General features: G+C 42.9%; 3 protein-coding genes across 3 annotated transcripts; 1 reads left to right on the plus strand and 2 right to left on the minus strand.

The window, feature by feature from the left end:
- Positions 1-19: 19 nt before the first annotated feature.
- Positions 20-14,317, minus strand: LOC109779054 (uncharacterized). The gene is made up of 22 exons (XM_073500377.1): positions 14,166-14,317; positions 13,961-14,082; positions 13,768-13,886; positions 13,476-13,671; positions 13,284-13,376; positions 12,657-12,716; positions 12,476-12,550; positions 11,910-11,990; positions 11,009-11,779; positions 10,162-10,242; positions 7,106-7,517; positions 6,960-6,997; positions 5,818-6,047; positions 5,366-5,687; positions 5,026-5,177; positions 3,219-4,910; positions 2,872-3,123; positions 2,418-2,565; positions 1,994-2,252; positions 1,376-1,893; positions 962-1,249; positions 20-858 (listed from the first exon to the last, which is right to left on the minus strand). Exons 1-9 carry the CDS (start codon positions 14,227-14,229, stop codon positions 11,423-11,425), a joined length of 1,167 nt encoding a protein of 388 aa, XP_073356478.1. The 5' UTR covers positions 14,230-14,317; the 3' UTR covers positions 20-858; positions 962-1,249; positions 1,376-1,893; positions 1,994-2,252; positions 2,418-2,565; positions 2,872-3,123; positions 3,219-4,910; positions 5,026-5,177; positions 5,366-5,687; positions 5,818-6,047; positions 6,960-6,997; positions 7,106-7,517; positions 10,162-10,242; positions 11,009-11,422.
- Positions 676-3,262, minus strand: LOC141022854 (uncharacterized). The gene is made up of 7 exons (XM_073499127.1): positions 3,219-3,262; positions 2,958-3,123; positions 1,857-1,893; positions 1,409-1,495; positions 1,199-1,287; positions 962-1,117; positions 676-858 (listed from the first exon to the last, which is right to left on the minus strand). The coding sequence occupies exons 1-7, from the start codon at positions 3,260-3,262 to the stop codon at positions 676-678; spliced, it is 762 nt and encodes a 253-aa protein (XP_073355228.1).
- On the plus strand, positions 5,381-10,994 carry LOC109778878 (glutamate receptor 2.8). The gene is made up of 5 exons (XM_020337498.4): positions 5,381-5,636; positions 6,673-7,991; positions 8,651-8,954; positions 9,259-9,665; positions 10,007-10,994. The coding sequence occupies exons 1-5, from the start codon at positions 5,381-5,383 to the stop codon at positions 10,493-10,495; spliced, it is 2,775 nt and encodes a 924-aa protein (XP_020193087.1). The 3' UTR covers positions 10,496-10,994.
- Positions 14,318-24,500: the final 10,183 nt, after the last annotated feature.

Genomic DNA, 24,500 nt, shown 5'->3' on the forward strand with positions numbered 1-24,500 from the left:
AAAAAATATTGAAACTGCATTCAGTGCAACCCAAGTTCAATTTTCAAATTGAAACACTCACCCACTAAATGCAACAGTGTATCATCATTTACTTGCACTCTCACATATGCTTTCTAAGCCATGCATACACAAGCACTGCTAGAAAATCCTCAAATGCTAATGGAATCATACAAATATCAACCTCATCTTATTCTTTCCACCAATTGTCGCGCAGAGGCCTTGTGCAACTGTTACGCATGTGCTCCTCAACTCCACAATTCTTGCACTTCCCGAGTTTGCAAGGCTGCTTCGGGGCATCCCCGCGTTCAGGGCAAGTTGTTCTCTTGTTCCCTTGCCTTCGGCAGATCCTGCAGAATCCCGTCCGCTCGCTCAAACCCTCGCAAGGAGCCTTGTAACAGCTGTTTGTCAGCCTACCAGCTCCCCTCTGCCTTTGCCGCTGGCGCTAGTCCCTGCCGTGCATTTACACCACCGGAGAATCCCAAACTATGCTTTTCAGTAGGAGGACCATCTCCTATTGCGGCAACCTAGCCATTACCGGCATTCCTTCAAGCAGATTATGTTGTCTGCTGGTCTTCAAAATCGGGCTCATCCCTCTTCTCAGCCAAAGGAGCACAACTCAGCATTACTGCTTTCATTTCCTCAACATGCGATCAAACTCTTCCGCACTCTCATCACTCATTCTAACAATATCAATCGCTTGTAGGTCACTGTGGAGTGCCTACAAGTGAATGAATGGTTCACTGCTCCATTCTTCTGGTAATGGACCAGATGTCTGGGTAGTATATCCCCCGCGTCTTTTTTCCAACACTTAACAATGTGCTTCTCCGGTATTTCAGCCAAATTCAATACGTCCATCACCTGCGCAATCAAAAACAGAGAGCCCGTGTAAGCTTTCTCATTCAAGTGTTGGGTCATTTTCACATGTTAGTGCAGCAGCAAAATATGTGACATGACCATTAACCTGAGCACATGGCAGCAAAAATATTCCCATGTGTTCAAATTGTCCGCACTCGCACTCGTATTCAGTGCCGTCATCTTTTATTCTCACCTCGTAGACTACGCTACTCCACTTCTCCCGGTTGGTCGCATGGTTATATGTCGTCACATACTTCTTACCCTTGTCAATCTCAGTCACATTATATGCAGTTCCCTCAATAAGGAACTGACCAAACTACTAGAACATGTCTCGAGTATAAACCTTGATTGCATGCCTCTCGATCACAGGGTTTATACGCCGCACGGCTACACTCTGCACAAGGGGACAATTCTTAGGGCACTCTGAAACACCTGATCAAATGACAGAAGGGAAGACACTGACTTACAATCCTTGCTCCACTCTGCACAAGGGGACAATTGTTAGAGGACTCTGAAATACCTGATCAAATGACAGAGAAGGGAAGACACTGACTTAAAATCCTTGTTCTTTTCTCCTTGTAGCTCTCATCACGTTCACGGTCAAACTGGAGCCATATGTACTGGCTCACAAACATGTGCACTGCAATGGCACGAGGCATATACGTTTTCAGCATATTATTTAGCACTCTTGTTGTGTTGTGTGCTTGTCATTCTTGCACAGAGAACCCCCTTGAAATAAGGGTTCACCCACTTGGTCCTGATCTCATATATCTCCATCATGTATGGGTGCTGTTTCAGATTATACTTTTCCATCAATATAGTCCAGGCATTTTCAATCTCGTTTACTGTGAGCATGTGGTTCACAACTTTCTGATGGCTAATGCACTTTCTCTCCCATCATCAGAGACATTGAGTGGTTATGTTTCACACGATGCTCTGTTAAAAAACAACTGATGTCTGACACTCAGGACTCAGGAGCCTGATCAGCGTCGGACACTCACATCTGCAAGACCGGTTGTTCCCGACTTCAGGCTTTCCCTGCAAAGATAATCCAATATTAGACTACAACTGCACCCAATTCACCAGAACACACTGAAGAAGTTAGAAATTATGTGCAGTTTGGGATCGCATCACTCACTGAGCATTCACACACAATTTCCTGCATTGATTTCTCCCTCTCCGCGTTCAATCTGCTTTTATAATATCTTATCCCGAATCCCACTTCCCACAAGTACAATTGTAGAAATTGTACGCCTCGCCGAGGGAGTCAAAGTTTGATCCCAGCTCAGGCTTGATCACACTTTTGTTGGTTTCTCCACAAATTTCCGAATCGCACCAGCACACTCATCCGGGAAGCGCATGGGGTTCTATCAGGGAGGGTGCTACCGAGCCTCAGCCTGCAAATACCAGGGTTTGCCAAACTTTACTCTAATTCGGTGATGATAATCATTTTTTCAGCCAAACACAACAAATGTCAGAGGTCTACATTATTACACTGCTTTACAACCTAATAATCTCACATGTTTGAGTTTGACCCATATTGAACAAATGCATAGACTCACCAAAGGAATAAAAACTGAAACTTAGTTCAGGCCTTGTCACACTTTTTGTTGATTCCTCTGCTTATTTGCAAATCGACTATTCCAATCCATAGAAATCATTCTGGATGGACATGGCATCCGGTCGGGCGACGCACTACCCAGCCTTAATCTGCAGTTCAGATATTAGACAAAAAATTCAGTTCGTTGTCTTGCTTTCTCTCTGGGTTTTGTTTGTGATTACCCTGGCAACACGCAGGTTGTCATTATTCATTCAGTAATGCAATAACATTTTCTCGGGGGTTGCAAAAAACGTGCTGAATCCATGAAATTTCATGTTTCAAAGTGTTCGTTGCCTACATCACATCTACTCCAATAGCCTATATCCTGTCTGAAACTTCCGACTAATCCACCATGTCCAACCAGGGATGCACACAATGGAAAATCCTACCAAAACCATGAAATCTTGTTTTCCTACCTTTTTGTGCAACCAGAGGGGCCTGGGGATTGACTCTGTCGGTGGACTGTGGACCTCGTCGGGGATGACTCCTGTCGTCGCCGAACCCCAGCACGCGCAGCTTCGCTGCCGTCGCCGCCGCTCTGCTGACCACAACCGGAGCAAGCATTGGAATCAGCAGGGGCCGTCGCTCCTACTCCGCCGCTCGCCAACAAAATCAGAGGAACTGAATCTGGGTGTTCGTGGCTGTCCGCGAATTCCTGCAGGGGGAACCTATAAAAAAAGATGCCAATGGTGGCGGCCATTGACAGTCAGTTGGCATACAAGCTAGTCCCCCCGTAGATTTGCTCGGATCCAAAATCGCTTACCTGTCAATGGCATCAAGGAAGAAGTCCAATCCAGCATCTTCCATGTCGCTCACGTAGCGGTTGCCGTCGACCAGCTATCGCCGCCGCAAGAAATACTCTTGCCGGTCGTCGCAGCGTGGTGTGGCGGCCGGCGGATGGTGGCGGCCGGGGGTGGTTGGGCGGCAAGGGTTTTCCAGAACGACCGAGACGCACGTGTGTCGCAAACGTGTGAGACGGACGGCTCAGTTTCTCGGCACCGGCCTGTTCCCCTTATCTGATCCATGGAACGCAAAAACACTAACGTCCTGGTCCACGGACCAGTTCACGCCCGCGCCTGCTCCGTAAAAAACGCACGCCCCTGGCCGACTGCTAGCGCACTGTTTCCTACCGTATTTCGCCTCGCTGCCTATTTTCTGCGACCCGCGCCTGACACGGCAGACCTCTTTTCACAGATCCCGAGCGCAGAATGGAAGGTGAAGATATCAGGTTCAGCTGGGCTCGGGCACCAAAACGCCCTGTCGGTTCTAGCATGAACCATAGGATTTGTTGACAGATACTTGGCATCAATATTATCACACCATAAGGTTGCTGCTTGTGGGTGACAAACACCAAGCTGTTGTAACAATGATTGAAGTTTCAAAAAAAAATGTAACAATGATTGAACCCGTATCACTTTTTTTTGCGGGGAAGGGAGTGTAACAATGCTCCAAAAATTACTTTTGTTGTTGCGTTTGCAAGAGACCTATATTTTGCTTCTGTGTTGAATCTTGATATTATAAGTTGTTTTCTTGCACTCCATGATACAAGATCGTCTTTGGAGCATCGACTTTTCGGTCACAACTTCCACGAGTCATTCCATAATAAAATTTTGCAAGCACTCAAAACATTTGTCAATGTTTCCCAAAAAAACAGAATTTTATTATTATTATTATTATTATTATTATTATTATTATTATTATTATTATTATTATTTTTCATTTTTTCTGATTTTACTGTTGACACGAGGTAAGAAACATTGCGTCCATCCCAATCTCTCCTACACACAAATAGAATTGTAAGGTTCTGTCTTCCACTTCATCCTTCGTTCAATTTTAAGTACATTCCTCCCTCCCTCTCTTTGCCTTGATTCTTTTCTCCCACCTTTGGTTTTTTTTCATTAGTTTTCCTTGAAAACCGCCTTAAATGTCTTGGCCTTTTTTTGACTTGCCAAATTATCTTTTGTAAGCCAATAAGTTTTTACCAAATAAATGATTACCAGATACTCCCTCCGTCCTAAAATAAGTGTCTTGAGCTTAGTACAAATTTGTACTAGAGCTAGTACAAAGTTGAGACACTTATTTTGGGACGGAGGGAGTAAAATCTTAAAAATTATTTAGGTACATAAATCACGGACAGGATTTAGTAAACATTTATTTACACAATCATATTAATATGAACATGTAAATCACAGGTTAATGTGCTAGAATATTTATGTCATGTTGCAACGCATGGGCAATTATCTACTCTCTCTGTCCGGAATTACTTGTCCCTCAAACAGATGTATCTAAGACGTAGTTCACAGATGAAAAAACCCTCCGCCAAGAGAAGGTTTGACTTAAGAGTTACCTTGTTTTAGAAGGGGCAATAATTCACTTCCTTGTTATGGACAAGGGTCCAGTTATCTGTATGCAGGGGAGAAACCATCTGACCTCAGCACTCCTTGGCTCCTTTCCTCTTGTATCAGCAAGTGGAAATAAAGTCATAGTAGTGACATCAGTCCATAGGACTTCCTTCTCCCAAGTTGGACATGTGCATTTTGCTGAGAAGTGAACCAAACTAAAGTAAATACCTGTTGGGGTAAAGAATATCACACTGAGCCAATCATAACTTCAAAGACCATTTCAAAGTCTGTCAATCATCACACATAGAGCATTTCACTAATACATCCAAGTCAACCATCACAGGAGCCAATAGAAAAGACGTGCAGTAGAAGCCTCTGACCTGCTTTGAGGAAACAACGCGTCAATGGGATCGTTTCCATCATTCAATAGGAGGCAAGTGAATTTCAACTTAAGTTACATTTTTTTTATGAGATCAACTACCATTAGGTAGTGTAGTCAACTACTGAGACAGATGTTGAGTGCCTCCTCAAATGTCTTGATAACTAAGTGTAAGGAGAGTCTGCAAACCTCACGGCTCAGCAGATGGAGCTGCAAAATGTCATCATGCTCCTCTTGCTGACAATCAACCTTGCTGTCGCCCAAAACACTTCTAGAGAAGAAGCACAGGAACTCCATGTTGGGGTTATCCTTGACTTGGGGTCCATTGTTGGCAAAATGGCACGGACCAGCGTTTCACTGGCTATGGAGGACTTCTATGCTGTTCATCGGAACTATAGCACCAAGCTTGTCCTCCACATCAGAGATTCCATGAGTGATGATGTCCAAGCTGCATCTCAAGGTACATGTTCTCAATTGTTAGGTCACTGCATCAGCTCATTCTGTTATGCTGCTGAGAAACAAAATATAAAAAAGAAAGGTCAACAAAACCATGGAAATCAAGAAACTATAAATATTCATATTTCACTACTTGTGGAGAGAAGCAAGCAAACATGACCCACTTAATGACAACTGAATCATACCAACAAGTACAATTAGGAAGCAACTGCGCATCACATAACATTACTATTAAGAGCAACTGGATTTCCACATCACATCAAACTATTCCAAAGATAATGTCCAAGAATTATTGCATTCTGTTCACCAGGGGTGTTGCATCAGGACCACAGGTGTCAGTTTTGTTGCTGTGTAAATGAGCACACGGTTGCATGTTCCAGCTTTCAGCTGCAAGGAGTGAGACCTAGCTTAATTCCTGCAGGTTAACAAAAACTAGGGGTGATGAATCAAGTACAGTGAAAACATATAGTATACTGTTGGATGAGATTAGTGAGATGTAGAATTGAAGAAAAACGATAATAAAGCTGATATAGTAACATTAATATCTACCAAGGGGAAAAAAGAGCCAGTAACACAAATGCAAAAACTAGAAAAACTATGAATACCAGCAAACCACGGAAGAAGTGATATATCAGCTATCCTAATGTCTGGACAAAAGACCTATATGTCTCCTTGTCACTTACGGTACTATTCTGAAATATAAAGCAGCATCTGTTTCATAGTATATATTTTCACAAGATCACAGAGTGACAAACAATCCACTGTGCACCAAGAAGTAATATTTCAGAGCCATCAAGAGGAAGCAATACAAATATAATATATGATAAATTATCGTAAATTTGAAATCAGGCAACTATTTTTGTAGGTAATCACCTATTTCGCTCCTCTAGATACTGTTCATATATGTAAGTGGTAACATTTCTGAAAACACACGCTCCGGCAGTTGGATTATCTGCAATTGTTTGGGATTTATGCATATTATGAATTTCGTTCAATGTACGATGTTCAACTAAAGTTTGTCTCAATGTGCAATTATGCAGCTATTGACCTGCTAGAGAATTACAATGTAGAAGTCATCATTGGTCCTCAGAAATCTTCGCAAGCTATATTTATCTCAAAACTTGGAAACAAAAGTCATGTCCCAGTCATATCCTTCACGGCAACAAGCCCATCTCTATCATCTAAAACTCTTCCATATTTTGTGCGAGCAACAATAAATGACTCGGCACAGGTAAATTGCATTGCCTCCATGGTTAAAACCTATGGGTGGAGAGAGGTGGTGCCTATCTATGAAGACACTGACTATGGTAGAGGTATCATACCATACCTTGTTGATGTGCTACAAGAAGTTGATGCCCGTGTTCCCTACCAAAGTGTGATCCCTTTGTCAGCAACTAGTGAACAAATTACTCTAGAACTCTATAAGCTGATGACAATGCAAACGACAGTCTTTGTTGTACATATGTCATTTACCTTGGCCTCCCTCTTCTTCATAAAGGCAAGAGAAGTAGGGATGATGAACAAAGGATATGCATGGATCATGACAGATGGAGTAACTAATCTAATAGATTCACTGAATCCTTCTGTCCTAGAATCGTTGAATGGTGCCATAGGTGTTGAGTTTTATGTTCCCAAAACCAAGGAACTTGATGACTTCGCCATGAGATGGAATATGAGGTTCCAGATTGACAACCCAACCGATCCACCATTGAAATTAAACATCTTTGGACTATGGGGCTATGATACAATCTGGGCAGTAGCACATGCCGCAGCAAAAGTTGGAATTGCAAATGCCACATTTCAGAAACCAGGTGCCACAAGAAATTCAATAAGTTTGGAAACCTTGGAAACATCTAGTAATGGTCCAAAACTGTTGCAAGCAATCCTGCAGAATAAATTTAGAGGCCTCAGTGGCAATATTGACCTTTCAAATAGGCAGCTGCAAATTTCAACATTTCGGATAATAAATGTAGTAGGGAAAGGATGGAGAGATATTGGATTCTGGACTGCACAAAATGAACTCTCACAGCACTTAAATAAAACCAGACAGGCAACAACACATCTAAATCCAGTTATCTGGCCAGGAGAGTCCATAGAAATACCCCGAGGTTTTAAGATTCCTGTAAGCGGGAAGAAACTTCAAGTTGGTGTGTGCACAAGTGGATATCCGGAATTTGTGAAGGTCGAAAAGGATCATATCACAGGTGCAACTAAAGCAATCGGTTTTTCAGTGGATGTATTTGAAGAGGCAGTTAAGAGACTTCCTTATGCAGTCCCTTATGAATATGTCCTATTTAGTACCAAGGATGATGGAAGTGCCGAAGATTACAATGATTTTGTCTACCAAGTTTATCTTGAGGTATGAAAGATTTCAAGTACTACATATTCCCTACTTGATTTTCTTTAGTTGGTAAACAGTTGAGGCCTTGAAGCATGAAACCAAACTTGCACACATTCATCTGTATTCCCTACTTGATTTTCTTTAGTTAGTATAAACAGTTGAGGCCTTGAAGCATCAAACTGAACTTGCACACATTTCATTTCAAATTAGAAGCATTATACTTAATATTTAAATTGGATGATGATGGATGTTGAAGATAACCCTAAACGTATTCCATGCAGTACTGTAAACCCATTATTGTCATCCTTCACTACTTTTGAGGACGCTGTTCATTCCCAAAAAGAAAGAGGATGCTGTGTTGCTGTTCATATATGCTAGTCTCATCATCTATTTATAGTAGTTCTCATTAGCAACCAACCTAAGCATGCCAATGATTTTGTAGTATGCAGAACCAGTTACGGATTTATGGTAATAAACTTTGGATACCATGGGAAACTCCTATTGGATGACAGAAGATAGTATAGACAATTAATTTACAAGAACATAGAGCAAGTGCAACTATATACTGAGTGCCAACCTTATTTAGTTTTCCATATTCCAAAAATCATTTCTTAACCAGGCATATTTCAAATTATTTTCTATCTGCTCAGCTAACAATTTTTTTTTTGTCTTCACAGAAATATGATATAGTAATTGGAGACATAACAATAAGGTATAACAGAACATTCTATGCTGACTTCACTCTGCCATACACAGAATCAGGAATAGCAATGGTTGTTCCAGTCAGGGATAGCATAAACAAGAATACATGGATTTTCTTGAAGCCACTAGAACCTGGAATGTGGTTTGGAAGCATTGTATTCTTCATCTACACTGGTGTGGTCGTATTAATATTGGAGTTTCTAGGCAATAACGAGAATGTCCGTGGTCCAATTCCAAGACAGTTGGGGATTATGATCTTTTTCTCCATATTTGAAGAGAGTTGAGTATACTTACCACGATACATCCATTTCCATGTTGGTGCATAAAATAGAGCATTTAGTATCAAGCTGAGAGGTCTGAGTGGGAAGACAATTACAGAAGCCTCATGCAACTAACGGTCTAACACAGCTCCACAATTTAAAAAATGAGGAATGCATGTGAAATTTCTCAAAACACATTTGGGTAACTTTGTATTTCTAAAAATGTGGTAGCTCATTACAACACTGTAGTAATATAATAGTTTTCAACTTCAGATTCGAGATGGCAAAAGTATAACTAAAATTTATTTTCTTAACTTGTGCAGAGGAGCTTGTGCAACGCTTTCTGTCCCGGATAGTTTTGATCATTTGGTTGGTTTTCCTGATGGTACTTACATCAAGTTACACTGCAAGCTTGACATCAATGCTAACAGTACAGCAGCTTCAGCCAACTGTAACAGATGTGCACGAACTCCTAAAAAGTGGAGAATATGTAGGATACCACCGTGGCTCCTACGTCAAGGGACTTTTGGAAGAACTTGGTTTTGACAGGTCGAAGATCAAGCCCTATAATTCCCCTGAAGATTTTCACAACGCACTTTCAAGAGGAAGCAACAATGGTGGTATTGCTGCACTTGTGCATGAGGTTCCATACATTAAACTGTTTCTGGCAAATCACTGCAAAGGGTACACTATGGTGGGACCAATTTATAAGGCTGCAGGTTTTGGATATGTAAGTTGAAGTACATTAAATGCGCTTTTGCACAATATCTTTATAGAGAAAGTAAACATAAGTTAATCAATTGGTTTCCCCAGAAAAAAATGCTAGTTAGCAATCACATTAGATACATTTGAACATCCTATAACTATGTTGGTCTAAAATAAGCTACAAAATTATTGTGCCTACTGCCTAATAACAAACTTGCGTAGCCAGATGGATTTACTGAAACGTACTAATAAGTCCGATTACGCCTGTAAGTTATACTTTTACTTGCATCGGACAACACAAGATACAGTGTTGTCTGTTCTCCATCCGGTAAATGAGTCAATAACGTGGTCATATTTCTTGCACAGGCATTATCAAAGGGAAATCCCTTGATTGGAGACATCTCCAAGGCAATCCTCAACGTAACTGGGGGTGATACTATGATTCAAATTGAGAAGAAATGGATTGGAGATCGAAACAATTGCCAGAACTTGGGCCCAGTAACTGGTTCAAGCAGACTCACATTTGCCAACTTCAGGGGATTATTTATCCTTACTGGAGTTGCTTCAACTTCTTCCCTTTTGATAGCATTGATAATTTATTTCTACAAAAAGAAGCAATCAATAAATATTGTGTTAGACAATGGGAATCGACCAGAAGAAAGTGGAATAAATGAGGAAAATAGTGAGGCCCAAGAAGGAAATCAAGGAGGAGATGAACAAAATACACAGCAAGCAGGCCAGGAGGAAAGTGGGCTAGAAGAACAGACCAGTTTAGAAGTGGTATCTGAGACAACTGACAGACAAGCATTGTTATGCCCAACAATGGGTCAACTGTCGTTTTCAGGGGTAAAATAAAAAAAATACTAGCCTGCAAGTGGAACTCATCTAAAGTTCAGTACATTTTTAGCTCCCTGTTATCTCAGCGAGCTCCCTAAGCTAATATGTTCAACCCTGGAAATTAGCATTCTTGAGCTACATGTGTAATATAAATAGTCATTTGTGCCAGGGTTTAAACTTGTAAACAATTAGAACTGCAGAATATCATTTTATTTGACTGGCTACCAATCTCCTGTATTGCTCAAGTATAGCTTGATTAAACCCCCAAAGGCAAGCTCATCTAATTGGATTCATCGTGAATTTCCAAACTGCTTCTTTATGATCCCTGCAATTTCAACAATTTATGTATGTAACTGGCATATGGTTTTACAAGTGATGTGGTGTCATGAGATATTGATTGAACGCCACTCATCCTTTATGAGATTGATAAGCCAATAGCATATCCAGACAGAACAGGTTAAGGTTATTACAGTGAGATGGTGAATTATAGCATGCATCCTAGCTGAAATGGGTAACCTAGTAGATGCATACCTTACAGGAACTTTAACCTTGACAGTGGAAACCTTCTAGCTGATCAGCGTTGAAGATAACGGTCTTGCTCAAGCTGTTAGCCTTAATTCCATTTGCCGATTTACTCTTCCACGTTTCTGATCCTTAATGTTATGAATCGCCTTTTGAACTTTCTACTTGTCAACCACTTAAGTTTTCAAGCCAATATACATTAAAAAATAGACGCATGTTTATGCTATGTAATACGCATACAAAGATAAATCCAAAGTTTAGAAAGAGCGATGATTATATGGCAAATCATTATATATTCTCCACAAATTCAGGTGCATTATAGAGTACTGATTGCTACTGAGTTCATCAGCCTCATGATATTGTACAGCGTTCTGCAGCTTGTGCTCCTGCGACTTACCAAAAGTTTTATGTAATACTACTCTCCTACAAAGTACTAAGTTTATCCCTCCATGTTAAGTAGCTACACCTGTTTTGGTTTGCAGCACTGGGGAGAAGGGCTGCATTGTCAACAATGATGTTGGAATTTTCATCGATTTTGTATGACACATCAATGCCTTCCAGATGAAGGTGGTAGACTACGATCGAGCAGGAGTCAGCGGCTTGGTAATCTTCTTTGTTTCTGCAATCCTTATCAGCTTTGCTACCACAATCATCCGCCTTGCTTTCAATGGTCACCTGGTGAGGGCGGAGTCGCTGAGACAATGATCTTATGTCCCAGGAGAGCACCTCCTTGATCAGGTCCTGAAACTCGTCTGCTGAGGCATAGAGTGCCTGCTTTTGCTGAAACAAATTAAGTTTGATGAACTTCCAAGTCAGAAACTGGCTTTACGGTATATTGACCAAAATAACAACATTTGGTAGAGAGTATACAAAGAAGATACAAAATTTTCTGAACAACCAGAACACTTACTACATGCGCCCAGCAGTTGGAAAGTGAAGAAATGAAGTGCTCAGAAAAGTGGATAGACTCCACAGCTAATGCACCATCAACCTGCTTGAACAAAATATCCAGCATTAGTAGATGGCAAATAATCCAGGAGTAAGCCGATTGGAACATAGCCATAAGAGGTCCACAGTGCCCCTGCCGCCATCAAGGTTATATGTAGCAAATAAACTATATGTGAAACTTTGACAAAAGCACAAAAACTGAACTTTCGGCCTATAAACGATAAATAAGATGCATCTATTGGATTTTCAAGATACTGAGCTTCCTCTAAGTAATAGTATCAAAGTAGAGAAGTTTGTAAGATAAAAAAGGAAGTGTAAAACTGCCTAAAGGGTGAAGAATAAATATTTCCGGTCATGTAGGGATGTTAGGTAAGAGAAATCATCATCTGAATACAGAAGAGTAGCTATAAACATATATAATCTCGAAGGAGTACAAAATGAGCATGTTCTGAAGAATGAACAGAAAAATAAATGAACTGTAAAGATCAAGAGAATAATGGATGGAGTAACATGCCATATAGTATGTACCTCTAACCAATTAGGAATAGTTGCGCCTTCAACGCTATCAGAATATGGCAGATATGGTTTAATGTCAAGTACAGGCTGTAGATGGAGGTGCAATATATTAGGAAGAGTTCTCAACTAACATTGCTGAATTTGTTCAAATCAGTTGTATAATGCTGGGGAACATAAGCACTTAATGCAGTACCGTGCCATCAACCAAATCTACTCCAGAAAGCAAAATTGCATGTCCATCCACTGCCTCCACCTAGAAAAGGCTCAAGTAAAAGTTAAGACATAAAAAATCTCAAGGCATAATAGAATGCTAAGCAAGAATGGCCAAAATAGGCAATAATCCAATTTAATAAAATATTGCACACTGTGGTCTATCCTACAAGGTTATACAGAGGCATGTGATTCAGTTCTCGTCAATATCCAATCAGGCGCATTAGTTACTTTTCTTATAGTTGAAGTGACAGTGTAGCAAGCATTGCAGCATTGGTCAGAATACAACCTCTCCAGATAGCATCTCTGTGTGGACACCTGTAGTGCAAAAGATGTCCTTACACACAATGTAAGCAACAAACTGATAATTATTATCTTTCAGATTACTTTCTACAAGTTCCGCAAATGCTAGCAGTCCTAAATCTAAGTACACTTATATGTCATGGCCCATCAATATATGTTCCAAATAGCAATAATATTTGGACATATACATTGTGCTATTTCTGTGTAACACCTCCACTACATCCTTATGCGACGCAGACTATAGGTAATTAGGGACAGTAAAAATAAGAAGAAAAGGCTGGGTCCCAGAAAGATGCTTATTGCTTACCTTTGCTACACTGAGTCCAATTGGATTAGGCCGATGTGGAGTTCTAGTTGCCAAAACCCCCATCTTGCCCCCTTTCAGTCTAGGCACTCTCACCTTCCACGAAAACAGAAGAATTCACTGGTTCAGCCCCATATCCACGATAACATTCAGAACAACAACTAGAACCAGCTAAGGGCCAACAACAGATCACACCTTTGCTTTTAGCTTGGATCTAGCAGGGTCTTTCCACATTTTATCAAGATCAGTGTTCAGATGGAACACATAGAGGATCCAACAATGCGAGTAACTAGCAAGTCCCTCTAGCGCTTCGGCCGCAACACGGGCAGGATTAAGCACCACTGTCGCTCTGGCCAGCGGCACCACCAAAGGCTGTCTCGGTGTACCATTCCTGCAGAAACAAACACCCATACACATAAGACCACAAGCCTTCACGCATACATCACCAACTCCGAGTAATCAAACTCGTTGAGTGACAGAACAGCACCTAGTGGAGAAGCAGGACTCCACGGTGCCGATCGGCGCCATCGGATACGACGCCGGCGCCGTGGCCGGCTTCCCCTTATCCGGACTCGCCCCCTGCTCGCTCAGGGCCCTCCGTAGTGACTGTCAGAATCAAAGCGAAGCATATGAGATGAAATGCGCAAAGTTGGACCTGCGGAGCTTCGTGGAGGGCCGACCTGCTGAGCCCGAACCCTGCCGCGGCGCTCTGCGGCGGCCTTCTCCACGGCGTCGGCCAGGGAGTCCTCTAGCTCCCGGACCCGCGCGGTCAAGTGGCCGCACTTGCGTTTGTAGAGCAGGCCTGCGGAGAGTAGGTGCGCCGGTGAGGAAGGAGAGGCAAGTGTTTGACACTTGGATCACGAGGTTAGAGGAAAGGGGAAGTACCTGCTAGGACGGCGGCCGCCGCCGCCGCCGCGGCGAGGGCGGCGAGGCTCTGCAAACGCGCCATGTCGCGGTGTTTTTTTGTTGCCGAGGACGCTCTCAGAGGCCGGTCAAGACGGTGGGAGTAGCGGCCCAGACCCGTGGAAGGAGGAGTTGGGCCGAACTTACCACAACATTGTGTAATGATGTTTTGCAATAGGTTTTTTTTTTTGAGCAATCGATGTTTTGCAATAGGTAAGATCATTAGCTAAAAAAAACAGGCGTCTCAAAAAAAAGCTCAAAAAAAACAGAGAATAGCTAAGCATGTTGTTCAGGTTTTCGCTCAGTTTTCTTGCAATAAACCAAGCATATTATTTTCTTTCTTCGTCTTTTTGCACAAGTTTTTTTTTCCTATTATTTCAGTTCTCTAGCCAATTTTTTTTAAAAAAAGCAACAAAGTCACATATCTACCCAAACAGCATAATAACCTTTTTTCATGGTAATACGTGTATTTATACCCCCTGTGTATAGTGTATTTGTACATTCTAGTGTAGTGAACATGTACTTTGTGGTAGCATTGCTATACTTACGAAAAAGGGTTTCCCCCGCTTTATATTATAAAGCAACCGCACCAAGCATCCAACAAGTCAAGATCGGTACAAGTACAATCAAGTCTCACAAAGGCGCTGGGGGCACAACAAAACAAGCCCCAAACAAAGAGAAAAAAACAGAATCTAATCCGGCTCAGGAGGGGGTGGTGGTGGTGGAGCTAATGCCGAGGCCGAAGAGCGGAGACCCGAGATGATGTTGTCGATGACGTCCCGATCACGCCGCTTGCTAAGCAGTCTCCATAGCTGTAAGAAGCCACACATTTTGTAGATTGCATCAGTCACACGACAAGTGATCACGCGCTCGATGAATAATTTTGAAGGAAATATGCCCTAGAGGCAATAATAAAGATTGTTATTTATATTTTCTTATATCATGATAAATGTTTATTATTCATGCTAGAATTGTATTAACCAGAAACATAGTACATGTGTGAATACATAGACAAACAGAGTGTCCCTAGTATGCCTCTACTTGACTAGCTTGGTTATCAAAGATGGTTAAGTTTCCTAGCCATAGACATGTGTTGTCATTTGATAAACAGGATCACATCATTAGGAGAATGATGTGATCGACAAGACCCATTCGTTAGCTTAGCATTATGATCATTACAGTTTCATTGCTACTGCTTTCTTCATAACTTATACATGTTCCTCAGACTATGAGATTATGCAACTCCCGAATACCGGAGGAACACTTAGTGTGCTATCAAACGTCACAACGTAACTGGGTGATTATAAAGATGCTCTACAGGTGTCTCCGATGGTGTTTGTTGAGTTGGCATAGATCAAGATTAGGATTTGTCACTCCGTGTATCGAAGAGATATCTATGGGCCCTCTCTGTAATGCACATCATTATAAGCCTTGCAAGCAATGTGACTAATGAGTTAGTTGCGGGATGATGCATTACGGAACGAGTAAAGAGACTTGCCAGTAATGAGATTGAACTAGGTATGGTGATACCGATGGTCGAATCTCGGGCAAGTAACATACCGATGACAAAGGGAACAATGTATGTTGTTATGCGGTTAGACTGATAAAGATCTTCGTAGAATATGTAGGAACCAATATGAGCATCTAGGTTCCCCTATTGGTTATTGACCGGAGATGTGTCTCGGTCATGTCTACATAGTTCTCGAACCCTTAGGGTCCGCACGCTTAACGTTCGATGACGATTTGTATTATGAGTTTATGTGATTTGATGACCGAAGGTTGTTCGGAGTCCCGGATGAGATCACGGACGTGACGAGGAGTCTCAAAATGGTCGAGACATAAAGATTCATATATTGGAAGGTTATATTCGGACACCGGAATGGTTCGAGTCGTTTCGGATAAGTTTGGGAGTACCGGGGGTTACCGGAACCCCTCCCCCCCCCGGGAAGCTATTGGGCCTCATGGGCCTTAGTGGAGAAGAGAGAGGGCCAACCAAGAGGTGGCGCGCGCCCCCCTTGCCCCAATCCGAATTGGACAAGGGGAGGGGGCGGCGCCCCCCTCCTTCCTTCTCTCCTCCTCCTCCTCCTTCCCCCCTTCTCCCACTTGGAATAGGAAAGGGGGGATCCTACTAGGTTTGGAGTCCTAGTAGGACTCCCCCCCATGGCGCGCCTCCTCCCTTCGTCGGCCTCCTCCTCCCCCTCCTTTATATACGTGGGGAGGGGGGCACCCTAGAACACACAAGTTGATCTTTTAGCCGTGTGCGGTGCCCCCCTCCACAAAAACACACCTCGGTCATATCGTTGTAGTGCTTAGGCGAAGCCCTGCGCCGGTAACTTCATCATCACCGTCACCACGCTGTCGTGCTGACGAAACTCTCCCTCGGCCTCAACTGGATCAAGAGTTCAAGGGACGTCACCGAGCTGAACGTGTGCAGATCGCGGAGGTGTCGTGCGTTCGGTACTTGGATCGGTTGGATCGCGAAGACGTCCGACTACATCAACCGTGTTACTTAACGCTTCCGCTTTTGGTCTACGAGGGTACATGGACACACTCTCCCCGCTCGTTGCTATGCTTCTCCTAGATAGATCTTGCGTGATCGTAGGAAATTTTTGAAATACTACGTTCCCCAACAGTGGTATCAAAGCCAGGTCTATGCGTAGATGTTATATGCACGAGTAGAACACAAATAGTTGTGGGCGATAATAGTCATACTACTTACCAGCATGTCATACTTTGATTCGGCGGTATTGTTGGATGAAGCGGCCCAGACCGACATTACATGATTGCGTTCATGAGACTGGTTCTACCGCCGTGCTTCGCACACAGGTGGCTAGTGGGTGTTTGTTTCTCCAACTTTAGTTGAATCGAGTGTGACTACGCCCGGTCCTTGTTGAAGGTTAAAACAACACACTTGACGAAAAATCGTTGTGGTTTTGATGCGTAGGTAAGAACGGTTCTTGCTAAGCCCGTAGCAGCCACGTAAAACTTGCAACAACAAAGTAGAGGACGTCTAACTTGTTTTTGCAGGGCTAGTGATGATATATAAATTGTTGTATGAGATGATCATGTGTTGTAACAGTTATCGACAACTGGCAGGAGCCATATGGTTGTCGCTTTATTGTATGAAATGCAATCGCCATGTAATTGCTTTACTTTATCACTAAGCGATAGCGATAGTCATAGAAGCAATAGTTGGCGAGACGACAACGATGCTTCGATGGAGATCAAGGTGTCAAGCCGGTGACGATGGTGATCATGACAGTGCTTTGGAGATGGAGATCAAAGGCACAAGATGATGATGGCCATATCATATCACTTATTTTGATTGCATGTGATGTTTATCTTTTATGCATCTTATTTTGCTTAGTACGGCGGTAGCATTATAAGATGATCTCTCACTAAATTTCAAGGTACAAGTGTTCTCCCTGAGTATGCACCGTTGCGACAGTTCGTCGTGTCGAGACACCACGTGATGATCGGGTGTGATAAGCTCTACGTTCACATACAACGGGTGCAAGCCAATTTTGCACGCGCAGAATACTCGGGTTAAACTTGACGAGCCTAGCATATGCAGATATGGCCTCGAAACACTGAGACCGAAAGGTCGAGCATGAATCATATAGTAGATATGATCAACATAGTGATATTCACCATTAAAAACTACTCCATCTCACGTGATGATCGGACATGGTTTAGTTGATATGGATCACGTGTTCACTTACATGATTAGAGGGATGTCTATCTAAGTGGGAGTTCTTAAGTAAGATGATTAATTGAACTTTAATTTATCATGAACTTAGTACCTGATAGTATTTTGCATGTCTATCACTAGTACAACAACGTGCTAAACAAACGGTTTTTAACCCCTTTCCGCGACGGCATTTGGAACCGTCGCCAAGTGAGTGTGGGCGATAGGGGGGCCTTCCCACACGACCCAGAAATCGTCGGGGATAGGCCCTCCTGGGACCCAGGTTGGGGCGTGTGCGATCGGGCGAGGCATCGAAACCCAATCATTTCCGTAGGTATATGTACATTCCACACGGTGAATCCCAGAAATCATTTCCGTAGGTATGTACATCCCACACGGTGAATCCCAGAAATCATTTCCGTAGGTATGTACATCCCACACGGTGAATCCCAGAAAATCATTTCCGTAGGTATGTACATCCCGCACAGTTCTTTGTGTGGAAACGTTTGTGCAAGGTGGCCTAACGCAAATAGTTCGCTGCCGGAATCCGTGTGTGATTGTTAGTTGATCGAACATGCCTACTTTTTAGAAACCATGCGGGTTGTTTGAGTTCATCCCCCACGGTGCCGTCGGAGTAACCGTTTGCAATAGAAAACCCCAATAAGCAGGGTAATTAGCCTATTATTGATAATCCATGTACTAATCAAACTGATATTTCTTATAAAACACGCTAGATATTTCATATCAGTATAAAAGCAACCAGGATTTTATAATCGAATTATATCAGATAGCTTTGGCACTCAGTTACGCCATTACACAGCAGCACCAAGTTTCACATGCAGCATCAAAAACCTTTGGAAAGTAGCAGCTGACGGAAATATGCCCTAGAGGCAATAATAAAGTTGTTATTTATATTTCCTTATATCATGATAAATGTTTATTATTCATGCTAGAATTGTATTAACCGAAAACTTAGTACATGTGTGAATACATAGACAAACAGAGTGTCACTAGTATGCCTCTACTTGACTAGCTCGTTAATCAAAGATGGTTAAGTTTCCTAGCCATAGACATGAGTTGTCATTTGATTAACGAGATCACATCATTAGAGAATGATGTGATTGACAAGACCCATCCGTTAGCTTAGCACGATGATCGTTTAGTTTGCTGCTATTGCTTTCTTCATAACTTATACATGTTCCTATGACTATGAGATTATGCAACTCCCGAATACCAGAGGAACACTTAGTGTGCTATCAAACATCACAATGTAACTGGGTGATTATAGAGATGCTCTACAGGAGTCTCCGATGGTGTTTGTTGAGATCGAGATTAGGATTTGTCACTCCGATTGTCGGAGAGGTATCTCTAGGCCCTCTCGGTAATGCACATCACTATAAGCCTTGCAAGCAATGTGACTAATGAGTTAGTTGCGGGATGATGCATTACGGAACGAGTAAAGAGACTTGCCGATAACGAGATTGAATTAGGTATTGAGATACCGACGATCGTATCTCGGGCAAGTAACATACCGATGACAAAGGGAACAACGTATGTTGTTATGCGGTTTGACCGATAAAGATCTTCGTAGAATATGTGGGAGCCAATATGAGCATCCAGGTTCCGCTATTGGTTATTGACCAGAGATGAGTCTCGGTCATGTCTACATAGTTCTCGAACCCGTAGGGTCCGCACGCTTAACGTTCGGTGACGATCGGTATTATGAGTTTATGTGTTTTGATGTACCGAAGGTTGTTCGGAGTCCCGGATGTGATCACGGACATGACGAGGAGTCTCGAAATGGTCGAGACATGAAGATTGATATATTGGAAGGTTATGTTTGGACACCGGAAAGGTTTCGGATGAGTTCGGGCATTTTCTGGAGTACTAGGGGGTTACCGGAACCCCCCGGGGAGTTAATGGGCCTTAATGGGCCATGGTGGAAGAGAGGAGGAGGCGTCCAAGTGGGAGGCACGCGCCCCCCAAGCCCAATCCGAATTGGGGGGGGGGGCCTTTCCTTCTCTCCCTCTCCCTCTTCCTTCTTCTCCTACTCAAACTAGGGAAGGGGGGAAACCTACTCCTACTAGGAGTAGGAATCCCCCCCTTGGGCGCGCCCGATGAGGCCGGCCCTCCCCCTCCTCCACTCCTTTATATACGGGGGAGGGGGCACCCCATAGACACATAAGTTGATTGTTTAGTCGTGTGCGGTGCTGAAGGAAATATGCCCTAGAGGCAATAATAAAGTTGTTATTTATATTTCCTTATATCATGATAAATGTTTATTATTCATGCTAGAATTGTATTAACCGGAAACTTAGTACATGTGTGAATACATAGACAAACAGAGTGTCACTAGTATGCCTCTACTTGACTAGCTCGTTAATCAAAGATGGTTAAGTTTCCTAGCCATAGACACGAGTTGTCATTTGATGAACGGGATCACATCATTAGAGAATGATGTGATTGACAAGACCCGTCCGTTAGCTTAGCACGATGATCGTTTAGTTTCTTGCTATTGCTTTCTTCATGACTTATACATGTTCCTATGACTATGAGATTATGCAACTCCCGAATACCGGAAGAACACTTTGTGTGCTATCAAACGTCACAACGTAACTGGGTGATTATAAAGATGCTCTACAGGTGTCTCCGAAGGTATTTGTTGGGTTGGCATAGATCGATATTAGGATTTGTCACTCCGTGTACCGGAGAGGTATCTCTGGGCCCTCTCGGTAATGCACATCACTATAAGCCTTGCAAGCAATGTGACTAATGAGTTAGTTGCGGGATGATGCATTACAGAATGAGTAAAGAGACTTGCTGGTAACGAGATTGAACTAGGTATGGTGATACCGACGATCGAATCTCGGGCAAGTAACATACCGATGACAAAGGGAACAACGTATGCTGTTATGCGGTTTGACCGATAAAGATCTTCGTAGAATATGTAGGAGCCAATATGAGCATCCAGGTTCCGCTATTGGTTATTGACCGGAGATGTGTATCAGTCATGTCTACATAGTTCTCGAACCCGTAGGGTCCGCAAGCTTAACGTTCGGTGACGATCAGTATAATGAGTTTATGTGCTTTGATGTACCGAAGGTTGTTCGGAGTCCCGGATGAGATCACGGACATGACGAGGAGTCTCGAAACGGTCAAGACATAAAGATTGGTATATTGGAATGCTATGTTTGGACATGGAAGGGTTTCGGGTGAGTTCGGGCATTTACCGGAGTACCGGGGGGTTACTGGAACCCCCCGGGGAGTACATGGGCCTTAATGGGCCTTAGTGGGAGAGAGGAGGAGGAGGTCAAGGTGGGGGCGCCCCCCCAAGCCCAATCCGAATTGGGAAGGGGGGCCCCCCCTTTCCTTCTCCCTCTCTCCTCCTTCCTTCCTCTCCTACTCCAACTAGGGAAGGGGGGGAATCCTACTCCAGGTCGGAGTAGGACTCCCCTAGGGCGCGCCATAGAGAGGGCTGGCCCTCCCCTCCTTCCCTCCTTTATATACGAGGGAGGGGGGCACCCCATAGACACACAAGTTGATTGTTTAGCCGTGTGCGGTGCCCCCTCCACAGATTTCCACCTCGGTCATATCGTTGTAGTGCTTAGGCGAAGCCCTGCGTCGGTAACTTCATCATCACCGTCATCACGCCGTCGTGCTCACGAAGCTCTCCCTCGACACTCAGCTGGATCTAGAGTTCGTGGGACGTCACCAAGCTGAACGTGTGCAGATCACGGAGGTGTCGTACTTTCGGTAGTAGGATCAGTCGATCGTGAAGACGTACGACTACATCAACCGTGTTGTCATAACGCTTCCGCTTTCGGTCTACGAGGGTACGTGGACAACACTCTCCCCTCTCGTTGCTATGCTTCTCCTAGATAGATCTTGCATATCGTAGGAATTTTTTTGAAATACTACATTCCCCAACAGTGGTATCGGAGCTAGGTCTATGCGTAGATGTAATATGCACGAGCACAACACAAAGAGTTGTGGGCGATAATAGTCATACTGCTTACCAGCATGTCATACTTTGATTCAGCAGTATTGTTGGATGAAGCGGCCCAGACCGACATTACGCGTACGCTTAGGCGAGACTGGTTCTACCGACGTGCTTCGCACACAGGTGGCTAGTGGGTGTCTGTTTCTCCAGCTTTAGTTGAATCGAGTGTGGCTACGCTCGGTCCTTGTTGAAGGTTAAAACAGCACACTTGACGAAAAATTGTTTTGGTTTTTGATGCGTAGGTAAGAAAGGTTCTTGCTAAGCCCGTAGCAGCCACGTAAAACTTGCAACAACAAAGTAGAGGATGTCTAACTGGTTTTTGCAGGGCTTGCTGTGATGTGATATGGTCAAGACATGATGCTAAATTTTATTGTATGAGATGATCATGTTTTGTAACAAAGTTATCAGCAACTGGCAGGAGCCTTATGGTTGTCGCTTTATTGTATGAAATGCAATCGCCATGTAATTGCTTTACTTTATCACTAAGCAGTAGCAATAGTCGTGATAGCAATAGTTGGCGAGACGACAACGATGCTTCGATGGAGATCAAGGTGTTAAGCCGGTGACGATGGTGATCATGACGGTGCTTTGGAGATGGAGATCAAAGGCACAAGATGATGATGGCCATATCATATCACTTATATTGATTGCAGGTGATGTTTATCCTTTATGCATCTTATTTTGCTTAGTTCAGCGGTGGCATTATAAGATGACATCTCACTAAATTTCAAGGTATAAGTGTTCTCCCTGAGTATGCACCGATGCGACAGTTCATCGTGCCGAGACACCACGTGATGATCGGGTGTGATAAGCTCTACGTTCACATACAACGGGTGCAAGCCAGTTTTGCACACGCAGAATACTCGGGTTAAACTTGACAAGCCTAGCATATGCAGATATGGCCTCGGAACACTGAGACCGAAAGGTCGAGCGTGAATCATATAGTAGATATGATCAACATAGTGATATTAACCATTGAAAACTACTCCATCTCACGTGATGATCGGACATGGTTTACTTGATATGGATCACGTGATCACTTAGATGATTAGAGGGATGTCTTTCTAAGTGGGAGTTCTTAAGTAAAATGATTAATTGAACTTTAATTTATCATGAACTTAGTCCTGATAGTATTTGCATAACTATGTTGTAGATCAATAGCTCGCGATGTAGCTCCCCGTTTATTTTTGATATGTTCCTAGAGAAAAACTATGTTGAAAGATGATCGTAGCAATGATGCGGACTAGGTCCATGATCTGAGGATTATCCTCATTGCTGCACATAAGAATTATGTCCTTGATGCACCGCTAGGTGACGGACCTATTGCAGGAGCAGATGCAGACGTTATGAACGTTTGGCAAGCTCGGTATGATAACTACTTGATAGTTTAGTGCGCCATGCTTTAAGGCTTAGAACCGGGACTTCAAAAATGTTTTGAAAGCCACGGAGCATATAAGATGTTCCAAGAGCTGAAATTGGTATTTCAGACTCATGCCCGAGTCGAGAGGTATGAGACCTCTGACAAGTACTTTGCCTACAAGATGGAGGAGAATAGCTCAACCAGTGAGCATGTGCTCAGATTGTCTGAGTACTACAATCGCTTGAATCAAGTGGGAGTTAATCTTCCAGATAAAATAGTGATTGACAGAGTTCTCTAGTCACTATCACCAAGTAACTGGAACTTCGTGATGAACTATAATATGCAAGGGATGACGAAAACGATTCCCGAGCTCTTCGTGATGCTGAAATCGACGAAGGTAGAAATCAAGAAAAGCATCAAATGTTGATGGTTGACAAGACCACTAGTTTCAAGTAAAAGGGCAAGGGAAAGAAAGGGAACTTCAAGAAGAATGGCAAGCAAGTTGCCACTCCCATGAAAAAGCCCAAAGCTAGCCCAAAGCCTGAAACTGAGTGCTTCTACCGCGAAGGAAATGGTCACTGGAAGCGGAACTGCCCCAAATACTTGGCGGATAAGAAGGATGGCAAAGTGAACAAAAGTATATATGATATACATGTTATTGATGTGTACTTTACTAGTGTTGATAGTAGCCCCTGGGTATTTGATACTGGTTTAGTTGCTATGATTAGTAATTCGAAACAGGAGTTACAAAATGAACAAAGACTAGTTGAGGGCAAGGTGACGATGTGTTTTGGAAGTGATTCCAAGGTTGATAAGATCACCATCACATACTCCCTTTACCTTCGGGATTAGTGTTGAACCTAAAATAAATGTTATTTGGTGTTTGCGTTGAGCATAATATGATTGGATCATGTTTATTGCAATACGGTTATTCATTTAATTCAAAGAATAATTGTTATTCTGTTTACATGAATAAAACCTTCTGTGGTCATACACCCAAGGTGAATGGTTTATTGAATCTCGATCGTAGTGATACACATATTCATAATAGTGATGCCAAAAGATGCAAAGTTGATAATGATAGTGCAACATATTTGTGGCACTGCCGTTTAGGTCATATTGGTGTAAAGCGCATGAAGAAACTCCATGCTGATGGGCTTTTGGAATCACTTGATTATGAATCACTTGATGCTTGCGAACCATGGCTCATGGGCAAGATGACTAAGACTTTGTTCTCCGGAACAATGGAGCGAGCAACTAACTTATTGG

This window comes from Aegilops tauschii, chromosome 5 (assembly GCF_002575655.3).
Source record: "Aegilops tauschii subsp. strangulata cultivar AL8/78 chromosome 5, Aet v6.0, whole genome shotgun sequence".
NCBI classification, from domain to species: domain Eukaryota; kingdom Viridiplantae; phylum Streptophyta; class Magnoliopsida; order Poales; family Poaceae; genus Aegilops; species Aegilops tauschii.